This window comes from Capsicum annuum, chromosome 11 (genome assembly GCF_002878395.1).
Source record: "Capsicum annuum cultivar UCD-10X-F1 chromosome 11, UCD10Xv1.1, whole genome shotgun sequence".
In the NCBI taxonomy this organism is placed as follows: domain Eukaryota; kingdom Viridiplantae; phylum Streptophyta; class Magnoliopsida; order Solanales; family Solanaceae; genus Capsicum; species Capsicum annuum.
Genome location: NC_061121.1, coordinates 49,493,180 through 49,505,047, shown reverse-complemented (window position 1 = coordinate 49,505,047; position 11,868 = coordinate 49,493,180). Strand labels below are relative to the sequence as shown.

The following is an 11,868-nucleotide window of genomic DNA, read 5'->3' as shown; positions in this document are numbered from 1 at the left end:
TCATTTGCATTCAATGTGGAGAGAAATCGTTTGGATTGACTTGTGCGAGAATAACTAAAAATTGTAATAATGCATCGATTAAAATTGCCCTAAATAAATTTCATTAAATCTTAACTAATGAAATAGTTACGATACTACTAAGGTAAGCACTCATATATTGTTTGCACTGTGAACTTCAAAAGAAATTTTTTTTTTTCATTTTATTCAAAATCATAATACATTATTATATTTTTTGCTTAATCACATATAAAAATATTCTACAAAATTTACAATCCTCAACTCTAATAATTAAATGATACAAAATAAAGAAAGATATTAAACAATAAAAATAAAATAAGTTAGATATTAAACTACAAAAATAAAGTAACATATTCAGTGTAATTTTATAAGTACATTCTGAAAAAAGTAAAATTGAATATTGATAATATAAGTTGAATATTTACATTTATCTAACATTATGACTCATTTGAAATTTTAAATTCAAAATTTTAATATCGTTTACTCCAATTGATCATTTGCATCTCATAATTGCCTCTATATTATCCGTGGTCGATGATCTGCTTTGAATTTCTCAAGTCAAATCAATAACAAATACGTAAATTATATTTTTCTTATTAATCGAGGAATATGAAGAAACATAAAATTTAAAATATTAATTATCATAATTTTATTAAGAATTAAGAGGTAGTATAAATGTAGACTTCATGTTGAAGGCACTTGTGAAAATTTAAAATTATTTTAACATTCTAAACTTTAAATTGAGAAGATTAACTTTAACAGAAAAAATACAAAAGAAAAAATGTAACAACATTTTAAAGAACATATAAAAGAGTGAAAGAAAAAGTAAAGAAGTTGGAAAAAAATAATGTCAACACTAATTTCGCTCTTCTTGTTAGGTTTGTTATGCTATTCTGATAACTTCTTAATTTTTTTTTCTTTTTTATTATTATTTTTACTATTTTACTCTTACTTGATTGATATTCGTTTTTTCCTAATTTTATGGAATAATATCTCCTTTCAATTCATAAACTTGATTTTTACTTATTCTTTTCTTAATTTGATATGAATTTTAAGAATAAATAGATTGATACTTTCTTCAAATAATTCCTCTTACCTTTTGAAACTTTCATTACTCTTCGTATAAATTCCTCAATTAAAGTAATTTTTTTTCTCTCAATATACAACATCTCATCGGAGGAACTATATTGCAACATATTGTTCAAAATTTTTTAATTTTGAGAGAAATATTTGTCACATAATTTTTTTTTTTATTTTCAGCAATTGTTCAGTACTTACATCGGAGCCTGATTAGTCCAAATTCGTGTTGGAAGTGGCTCGTTCGATGATAGTGCTCACTATCAAATTATTCAGATCTTAAATCGAAATCTATCTACTACACCACATCCTTTAATGATTACAATCTTTTTCATTACACACAAGATTTTTAGGATCATAAAATAGTATCTCTTTCTATTTTCTATTTTTTAACAAAATCACAAGAAGAGCAAAATACTCGAATCATTTTTTTCTTTTTTCTGGCAGCCACTAAACTATGTTTAGTAGGGAGTATTACATATATATATTGGTTTGCTGGCAGTAAGAATAATAAAAAGCTCTCTCCGAAGCCTTCAAAGATGTCAAGCAGCCCAATGTATGACAGAGAGTTGAATTCCGCGTGCCATGAAGACAACCATGCGCTATCATTCGATGCAGCTGTTTGGTTCAGTATCTCGAGAATTGGATCACTTCAAGGAGATTCCCAAAGAAAACCAGTTTGATAAGAGAAGTCCTTCAAGAGAATTCAAGGAGATCGAGGAAGAACCTGAGACCAGCAAACCTGGTCACACATTTGATTCTGGTATGGGCAACTCAATTTCAATTTCTCGGCATCAAACCCTTGATAATGCATCAGCCTATGAGATATGCCCGGAGATAAAAGAGAGTGCTATAAGAAGAGAAACTGAAGGTGAGTTCAGGTTATTGGAAAGGAGAGAATGAAACAAATATATCGGTGGTAGATTTTTTTTTTTTAACGAAGTCAGAAAAGGAACAAAATACTCTAATCAATTTTTTCTTTTTTTGGCAGCCACTAAGCTATGTTTAGTAGGGAGTATTACATATATTTATATAAAATAAATAATTCAATACAAAACATTTTAGACCAAATCTGATTCAACCTGTAGCTAAGCCTCGCTTCCATCGTTATCGTCTTTGCGAGAATCTTAGTGTTTTTAGCGACCACATAGTTGTTGCTATACCATCATCTCAATTTATATGGTAAAGATTTAATAGTTTTGAAAAATGAAAGGTTTTTTGGTCTTTTCATTTTTCATTTAATTAAATGTGTATTAATTTTACAAAAAGGAAACGGAAGACAGAGAAGGCAAAGAAAGAGTCTTGAAAAAAGAAATAAATTGCAACAATAATGAGGAATGAGAAACTGTAAAAGTAATTAATTTTCTGAAATTTTTTGAAACATAAAATAGTGAAATAAGTTCAAAAATTTGAGAAAATAGATAAATAGAATTGCTGATCATAGAAAGCGCCCCATCAACGTGTCTATGTTTCAGTTATATATATATATATATATATATATATATTAATTTTTAAATATATAATAAATTATTTTAAAATAAACAAATAATTTTCCTATTGATATATCATAAATCGATACTCCCTTCGATAATACACCAAAAAAGAACAATTAAAATATTGTGATATATCATATATCGATACTCCCTTCAATACAAGAAGTTGACGTCCTATTTTGATTTGATTCCTTCAAGGAAACCCAAAGTAAAGTCGTCGCTTTTTTTTCTTCTGTATACGTTATGCGAGTGATTCCTATGAATTTTTGCTCTTTTGTTCTTTTGATGATTCGAACTCACAATGTTAAGATTGAAAGTAAAAGTGATTACCATCCGAACGACTCGTTCTCGTACATAATTGATTTTTAGCAGATAAAAAGGTTTCGATATATTACTATCAAGAGATGGAAATGAGTGGTGTGGTTCCATTTATGGCGATGACAGATGCAGTTTGCACAAGTTGGATTAGCTGTGGTAGCTAAAGTGGCTTTGTCAACTGGCATGACTACTTTCATTTTTACATTCTATTCAAGTGCCCTATCAACTCTCGTTCTTATTCCACTTTCCTTCTTCTTTCATAGGTATGTACATATGTTTCTAACATCTTCATAAATGCCTAATTCGATCAGTGATTTGATTTGGTGTTAGAAACGAAAACACTATCATAGTTGGTTTGATTTGCAAGCATATCAGCAGTGGAGCCACCTTAGGCGAAGGGTGGTTAATTTGGTGCACACCCGTTCTCAAAAAAATATGTTGTGTACATATGCTAACTGTTAGCTATTATGAATGTATGTTTAATTTTAATTTTGTACAGTCTTAATATAATCGAGAATGAAAATCTACATGACCGTGCCAAATTTTTGACTCCCCAATTGAGTATATGTTTAACATTTTCATTATTCAGGTTTCTGCATACATTAGTTTAAATTTGAACTATGGTACAATATGATCTTTATAGAATTACAGTTCATAAACATCTAGTAACTCAAATAAAGTTCAAATCAGACAATAGGCAATTTTTACTATCTCGTATTAACAAAAGTTCTGATTTCGCCGCTGAATGCAGGTCAGCTATTCCACCTCTTTGGCCTACTTTTCTCTATGGATTTTTCTTGCTTGGCCTAATGGGGTATGTAAATGTAAATTGGTGGCTCAACTTAGCAATTCTATTAGAGAAGAAATGACTACTAATAGTGCAATATTGTAGTTTCTTGATACAAGTGGTTGGATTCTTGGACTTCAATATTCTTCTCCAGTACTTTCCACAGCAATAGTGCAATTAATTCCAGGATTCACTTTCATTCTTGCAGTCATTCTCAGGTTTAAACTTAAATCACCTTTCTTTTAACCTATACTACTAAACTAGTTAAAATTGTATCTAGGCATAGTTCATAACTATGCTCTTTAACTTGACCTCAACTGATTCGAATTTTGGGTATGCACAAGTAGACGCTTAAACTTGTATAAAATTTAACAAGTAGACACACACATCCTACTTCAGTTGTGACTTGTACACACATGGATGTCTCATTGGACGCGTGTCTACTTGTTCAATTTTCTATAAGTTTACGTGACTATTTATGCACACCCAAAGTTGGAGGGCATAGATGTCAACTAAGGGTAAGTTGAAGGGCACGTTTATGTATTATGCGTTGTATCTAAATATTCAACTTTTATGTTCACTAGTATGCACACCCGAAGTTGGAGGGCATAGATGTCAACTAAGGGTAAGTTGAAGGGCACGTTTATGTATTATGCGTTGTATCTAAATATTCAACTTTTATGTTCACTGGTTTTTCTTTTTTAGGATGGAAAATTTTGAGTACAAGAGTTTGAGCACAATGGCTAATAAAACTATTGGGATCTTGGTTTCAATAATAGGTGCACTTGTTGCAACTCTATATAAAGGTCCTCCAGTTTTCGGAATTAGCCCTTTGAATTCAATAGTAACAACCCCTTCTGCTTGGGCCATTGGAGGTTTACTCATGATGATTAGCTCTCTAATTGCTTCTTTATTATGATTTCGCAGGTAATTATTTTTGCCAATAAAGTATTGTTTTTCAGCCAGAATATAAAGTGAAATCAGGAGGTCATGGGTTCAAGCCGTGGAAATAGTCTCTTGCAGAAATTCAGGATACGGTCGCGTATAATAGACCATTGTGACCCTTCCTCAGAACTCACATAGCAAGAGCTATAGTGAATATAAAGTGAAATCATGACCTGTTTTCCTCTGTTTCATGTTTTGCAGGCATTTGTCCTAAAGAAATATCCAGTAGAGCTGATTATAATGTTGTTTTATAGCTCATGTATTACAATTCTATCTGCTGTTTTCTCTTTAGTTACTGAAAGAGACACGAATTCTTGGAGTTTAAGCCCTAAGAGAAGATTAATGGCTCTCATATACTCGTAACTAAGTCGATACATATGTATACATATACTTGATCTATCTCAATTTGTTTGTTTTACTTTACTCTTTAGTCATTTAAAAAAAATGTATCTTTCCTTTCTAACTCTTTAATTCTAGCCCGCAAGGGCAAGGTTGAGTAGTTGGGAGATGGGTCTCCTATGTGGGAGACCCGAGATCGAATCCAGCCTCTGGCTGTTGCTCAGCCATGAGCTCATTGCATCGGTTGCTTAGTGCATTTTACATCTCCTGTGTGTGTTTGCGAACTATTGTACAGTGAGCAGGTTACCACAAAGTGCTTACCATAGAGTGCTCACCCGAAGAGCAGAGATTGTTTGGTTCCCTAAGGGTTCCAAAAGAGAACTCTTAAATTCTAACTTTTCACATGATATGTTTTAAGACCACAAAATTAAAGAATATTTTGGTACATTCTACATATATGTAAAGTTTAAGACAACTAGATTCCGAAGTTTTTTTTTACTTTTCTAAACTTTGTGTCAAGTTATAGCCAGACAGAAAAATTGAAACTAAGGAAGTATATTCCTTGATGCATGATTAGTTTAGTCTGATAAAAGGCGGATTCATGATTTAAAATTGATGAAATTCGCTTTTTAAAGTCGAACAAGTTCAAGGGTGGCTTTATGTCTTTTCTCTATGAACACATTATACTTTTGAATAATGAGTTTAAAATTTAATATTTGTTGGCTAATGCAGGGTTTATTTGGAAATTTATTCCGAGTATAGGCGCATGGTGTGTGAGGAAAAAAGGACCTCTCTTTGTTGTCTTGTTTCAACCAATGGGCATTATGATTGCTCTGGCTGCCAGCATATTCATGGGTGAAATTATACATGTAGGAAGGTAAATCATATATGTGTTTTTTTTTTTGGTAACTAGGATACTTATATTATATTAGCGTCATAACAAAACACTATAGAGAGTGATTCGGTAGCGCTGCCACCATAGTATCTGCACATTGTGCAATATTTCCAGGCCATCCAACAGTTCCTAACATAGCAGTACTAGAAATATGTACAGAAGCACTAGGCGGTAAAACTCCCATGGTCTTAACGAGTCTAGTAGCAAAGTCTCCTCTTTTATCCGCATTCAAAACGTCCATCACATCTGCAGGAGGCGACCAAAAAGTAATAACATCTGAGGCTGCATAACTAGTAGATATATTGGATGGTTGTGCAGCGGAGATGGCTCGTCTTGCTAGGCTATCAGGTAGTCTATTTTGCTCTCTGTAGATATGGACAAGATCCGGACTACCCAGTCGACGAAGAAGGAACCTGCAATCACATAAGAGCGAGGAAAAGTTAGCATCTGATTTTGTGTTATTTAGCATAGTTGAAAGATGCACTGCATCTACATTGATTTGCAATGGTTCCAGGTTGTATTTCACAGCTAGCTGCAAACTAATGAATAGAGCGAGAATCTCAAGTTGAGTAATATCATGGATAACAGTGTGCACAGTAAATCCTACAATCCATTCACCCAAGCTTGAACGACCCCCGCCCCCCCCTAATCCTCCTATATTTGAGTTTAAAGAGAGGGTAGCATATAGTGTTTAGCATTAAATAACCAGGTGTAGGAGGATTCCATTTAACTCAAAAGGGTGAATAAAATATTTTTAATGTGAGAGTCTCCCGCTAAATACCAAAATTCAGTAGATAAACTTAGAACAGTAGCTGGAGAATGGTTTACGCAATAGTTAGTGTTAAAGATTACACTGTTGCGATGATTCCATATGTCCCATAAAGAAAAGGATAGCAATATTTCCATTGGTATGCCAGCAGATGTCCGCTTATGTCTTTGGGAATAATCTTTCAGCCATTTAATGAACGCACTATGTGAGTTATGTGGAGGGGGCTGCAGCTGGGAACCAGTTTTTGCAAATAAATTTTCCCAGAAGCATGTAAGTGAGGGACATGAAGAGAACAAGTGAGGTATTATTTCAGGTTCATCACTATGGCAGAGCTTATAACCCGGTGATTGTAAGTAAGATATATTGTTTAGGTGTGAAGAGGTTGGAGTCGATTTAATGTTAACAACCACAGGAAGTGCTTAATTTTGGGAGTGTGTTAAGCTTCCAAATCCAATTAAAGTCGCAAAGGTTGGTAACATCCATATTTTTTTCACTTATACGGTTGTAACAAGTATGTACTGTAAACCTACCCGTGGGTCTTAGGCCCCATTTAATACGATCGAAACTATTGGAGTATATGGGAAAATATATTGAATGAATCTGTCTAATGACAGATTGGGGTAAGATATATAAACGGAACATTGGTCAGATTCCAATCATTATATTGTCTATAGTCGAAGACGTTTTTAAAATCTTCATGTTGGCTCAAGGGTCCATTTATAGGGGACCTGAGTGTGGTGCCTGGGCTTAACCAAGGTTAGTTCCAGAATTTATGTGTCTTCCATTTGCTGGCTGCCATATTAAGTTTTTCTAACGATATTTCCAACCAACTTGCAAGTTTTTCCAGGTTATGGATGTGGTCGCCGAGGCTGGGAGGTTCTTAAGTATTTATTTCTTAGTACGGATGCCCAAATAGCGTTTTGGGCGTGGAATAAGCGCCAAGATGTAGCAGCCAACAGCGCACAGTTTTTGGTGGCTAAACTTTGTATGCCTAGGCATTCGACATTCTTAGGAGTTGTTGTACTCGATCATTTAACAAGATTTAATTTCTTGTAGGATTCTGTGGTTCCCCAAAGAAAGTCCTCGTATCTTTCCATCCTTTTAATGACTCGAGAAGGTAGCTTATAGATTTGCATTATGTGGTTAGACAAACTATTAAGCACCAATTTAAGAAGAGTTACCCGACCTGCAGCGGTAAGAAATTTACTTTTCCAACCTGTTAGGTGGAGCTTGAAATTATCTATTAAGAATTGGTAGTCTGTTGCGGCTAATCTAGTAGAACTCAAAGGGAATCCTAAATATTTCCAAAAATTTTCCCCTTCTCTAATCCCAAATGAGCGACAAACTTGTTCCTTCGTTCTGCTGGGGGTATTCCTTGACAAAAATAATCGTGATTTGGCAAGATTTATTTTTTGCCCCAAAGCCGCACTGAACCTAGCAAGTGTTTGCGCAATCTGCTGGCACGAGTGATCATCTATTTTGCTACACAAGATAATATTGTCCGGAAATAGTAAGTGGGATATTGGCGGGCTTTGTGGAGCAACTTTGACAGGTGCCCAAGCCTGCATGTACCTGTGTATCAATTACCCTAGAAAGTCTCTCCATGCAAAGAATAAAAATATAGGGTGATAGTGAGTCACCTTGCTGGATTCCTCTCGTAGAATGAAAGAACGGCAAGGCATTACGATTAAGCAGAATTGAAATGGCAGGTGTGGTAACACAAGACATGATCAAGTTTACTAGCTTACCGGGAAACCTAAAATAAAGAAGGGTGTCTCGGATAAAAGATCATTCCAAACGGTCGAAAGATTTTTCTTAGTCTATTTTCATTAGAACATGGCAAAGTTTCCCTTTAGTATATTTAGGATGGTGGAGGACTTCTTGAACTACTATAGCATTATCAGCTGCCCGCCTATTTGTAAGGAAGCTAGCTTGTGTGGGCCCTATTATTTCAGGAAGCAGAGGTTTGATTCTATTTACTATAATTTTTGTTACGATTTTGTAAACAGTGTTGCAAAGGCTTATTGGTCGAAATCGTGAAATGGTAGAGGCCCCAGAGACCTTAGGGATTAAGCACAAGTAGGTAGCATATATGGCCTCAGGGATAGAATAGTTGGAGAAGATTTTTGCACAAAAATTTACAACAGATTCACCCACTAAGGTGATAAATTTTTGGTAAAAGAAGGGGTGCAAACCATCTAGGCCCGGTGCTTTTAGCGGTTTGAACGAAAAGATTGCATCCAGCACCTCTTTGCGACTTAGAGGTATTGTTAGACCCAGTGCTAGCTCAGGGGGGATAAATTTTGAGCTAGCTAGCAGATGTGGCCTGACACTGCAAATTAACTCTATGGAATAAAGGGAGGAATAGAAATCCACGATATGACTTTTGATTTGCCCTTCATTAGTTAACCAGTTACCCACACTATCTCTAAGGCTAGATGTACGGTTCCTCCGCCTCCTTTGAAGAGTTGACATATGATAAAATTTAGTGTTAGCATCTCCATTGTTGAACCATAAGATCCTTGATTTTATCTTCCAAAATTCTTCTTCAATAATTAGAATTCGCTAATAGTCAGTTTGGAGGGTTCTTCTAAGTTATGGAGAAAGGTGCTTGTTGGATAGTGAGGAGATCTCTTCAAGCCATCAATTCGGGCAAGGAGCCTTCTTTTTTTAGCGAAAATGTTACCAAAAACGCGTTTGTTCTAGAGTGAAACATTTTCTGAAAAGTTGTATTGCTGGTAGGAAACGGTTGTTTGAATTCTCCCAAGCCTTAGAAATAACATTGGAAAAATCTGGATGAGAAGCCCAAATATTTTCCAGTCGGAAAGGTTTATTGTGCATAAGGTTGGATGAATTTAGCTTCAGCAACAGAGGTGCGTGATCTGATTGGATTCTAGGAAGGTGAGTTACTGAAGATTCCGGATACAAGGTAAGCCAGTCATAGTTACAATCTACTCTGTCTAGTCGTTCCAAAATGGTATGACCTCCTTTCCGTTTGTTTGTCCAAGTATATTTACTACCTACATAACCTAAATCTACCATTTTACAGTAATTTAAGCATTGAAGAAACTTATTATCCTTTTGAAAGCTTATATTGTTCCCCCCAAATTTTGTTAGTGTTATACAGGACCTCATTAAAATCGTCCCCTATAACCCAAGGCCCTTTATGATAGTCTGTGATTCTCTCTAGATTATGCCACAAGCATTGTCTATCCGCATAAAAATTGCTTGCATAAATTGCCGAAAATAACCACCCAACAGAAGTAGGTAATACCTGAATTTCGCAGTGAATTTCTTGGGGTGTGAGCCCCACCGTGGTGACATTAAGAGTATCATCATGCCAAAGTATGGCTATCCCACCTGCACGAGATGTTCCAGGTAGTGCAATAACACTTGAAAAATGAAACTCCTGAGGAATAGTTTGATGGTCTTCCCGGTGAGTTTCAAGAAGAACGACTAGGGCTGGCTTGTGAAAATCCAGCAGCTCCCTAAAGTTTCTCCTAAAGTCAGCCCTTTTTGACCCACGACAGTTCCAAATGAGGAAATTCATTGGCAGATGAAGTGTTTGAGAGGCTGTGTTTCAATACTCTACCTCAACGAGGGGTTTAGAACTAATGCATACCTCCCCACCATCAGATTGAGGGTCGGACGTATGTGGAGAGAGCATTTGGGCATACTTAGGGGGCAGTTTAAACGAGTCTTTTTTTCCAACCTTTCTTTTAGGAGAAAGACCTGTACCTGTCCCAGAATTGACTCTGGATCGGTTGCTTGTGTTTCTTCCACCATGTCTGCAGTTTCTTCCTGGTTTACTGGTCATTTACTTTCTATTTCTACTTCTTTTTTTATATTATGTGAGTTTTTTCTAATGTCTGCCGTTAGAGATAGATTCAAAATTTTGAATTAGTAAATGTTGTCACCGATGTGACAATATTCGTTGGTATCATTGTTTGTTTTGTCCATCATTTGAAGATCCATATAGAATCAGTTGTTACCAAGTATAATGCAGTTTTCTCAATTCCCTAATCTCTTTGAAAGCGCTAGTATAGTTAATTCAAACTTTTCTTTGTGATAATCGGTGTCTATTTCTTTTATTATACTTTGCGAGTCTTTTTCTAATGTATACAGTTAAAAGTGGATTCACAATTTGTATTCATTAGTGAATGTAGCGTGACAATATTTGTTGGTGTCCCCATTTTATAATGTCCAGCATCTTGTACATGTTTGGGTGCAGTTTGGTAGGATCAGCCATAATTGTAGTTGGATTTTACTCAGTGATATGGGGAAAAGCTAAAGAATGGAAAGAAGAAGAGAAGAGCTTGAGATCAAACAACAAGAATATGCCATTATTACAAGACAAAGTTGATGATCCTGAGGTTAATCTTTGAAGGCTCACACATTGCTAATACACTTTGAAACACTTGTAATATATTTATTTTGTATACATAATTCACTTTTAATATATAATGCGGTTGCTATAAATTGTAACAGACAAAAAGTATATTTAAAAATAGTAATTATTTAAAGGGCAACTCGATACACTAAAGCTACCGCTATGAGCGGTGTTTGGGGAAGGGTTCCACCACAAAGGTTTATTGTACGCTGAACCCGTGACCTCCTAATCACATGACAATAACTTTACCAGTTACTCCAAGCTCCTCTTTTAAAAAGAAAATAGTAAAAATAGTTATTATTTATTAAAATATAATCAGCCAAGTAATTGATCCTATGAACTATTACATTGCATCTTTATGGTTGAAGTGCACAAATACCTAACTAATGCCTATTGTATAATTTTTTTTTTTAAATATATGGGAACGTGGATTGCACGTTTATCTTAAATACATAATATAAAATTTTATGGTAATGCCAATTGAACTAACACAATAAAATCATAAATCTACCTTCTTGTTAATGTTGTGAGATTTCATACCACAAATCAGTCTTTTCTTTTTTTCTATGGATAAACAACTTGGAGATTATTATGGTGACTTATGAATAAAGTGAAAGGTCAAAAACACACCTAAAGAATCTCAATTTCTTTTTTTCTACATGAACATTCACCAACGATTCTATACATCTAAATAATCTCTAAAACAAATTATGAGATTTCATACTACAAATCACTTCTTTCTTTTTCTTTATGGACAAACAACTTGAAAATTATTATGACAACTTGTCAATAAAGTGAATGATCAAAAACACATCGAAAGTATCTCAATTTTTTTTA

At 34.6% G+C, this 11,868-nt stretch overlaps 2 protein-coding genes across 2 annotated transcripts in view; both read left to right on the top strand.

The window, feature by feature from the left end:
• Window positions 1-11,210, top strand: part of LOC107846529 (WAT1-related protein At3g28050) — a 68,689-nt gene extending 57,479 nt beyond the window's left edge. The window contains exon 5 of the mRNA XM_047400123.1: window positions 10,873-11,210. Within this exon, the coding sequence (XP_047256079.1) occupies window positions 10,873-11,026 (154 nt within the window). The 3' untranslated portion in view covers window positions 11,027-11,210. The remainder of the gene's footprint in view (window positions 1-10,872) is intronic.
• On the top strand, window positions 2,715-4,891 carry LOC124888668 (WAT1-related protein At1g60050-like). The gene is made up of 3 exons (XM_047399648.1): window positions 2,715-3,169; window positions 3,658-3,720; window positions 3,799-4,891. The coding sequence occupies exons 1-3, from the start codon at window positions 3,033-3,035 to the stop codon at window positions 3,863-3,865; spliced, it is 267 nt and encodes an 88-aa protein (XP_047255604.1). The 5' UTR covers window positions 2,715-3,032; the 3' UTR covers window positions 3,866-4,891.
• Window positions 11,211-11,868: the final 658 nt, after the last annotated feature.

Bases quoted from the DNA above. Each gene is read 5' to 3' on its own strand.
- LOC124888668 (XM_047399648.1), top strand. From the start codon at position 3,033: ATGCAGTTTGCACAAGTTGGATTAGCTGTGGTAGCTAAAGTGGCTTTG. The intron at 3,170-3,657 runs GTATGTACATAT...CGCTGAATGCAG, and splicing joins CTTTCCTTCTTCTTTCATAG to GTCAGCTATTCCACCTCTTT. The intron at 3,721-3,798 runs GTATGTAAATGT...GCAATATTGTAG, and splicing joins TTCTTGCTTGGCCTAATGGG to TTTCTTGATACAAGTGGTTG.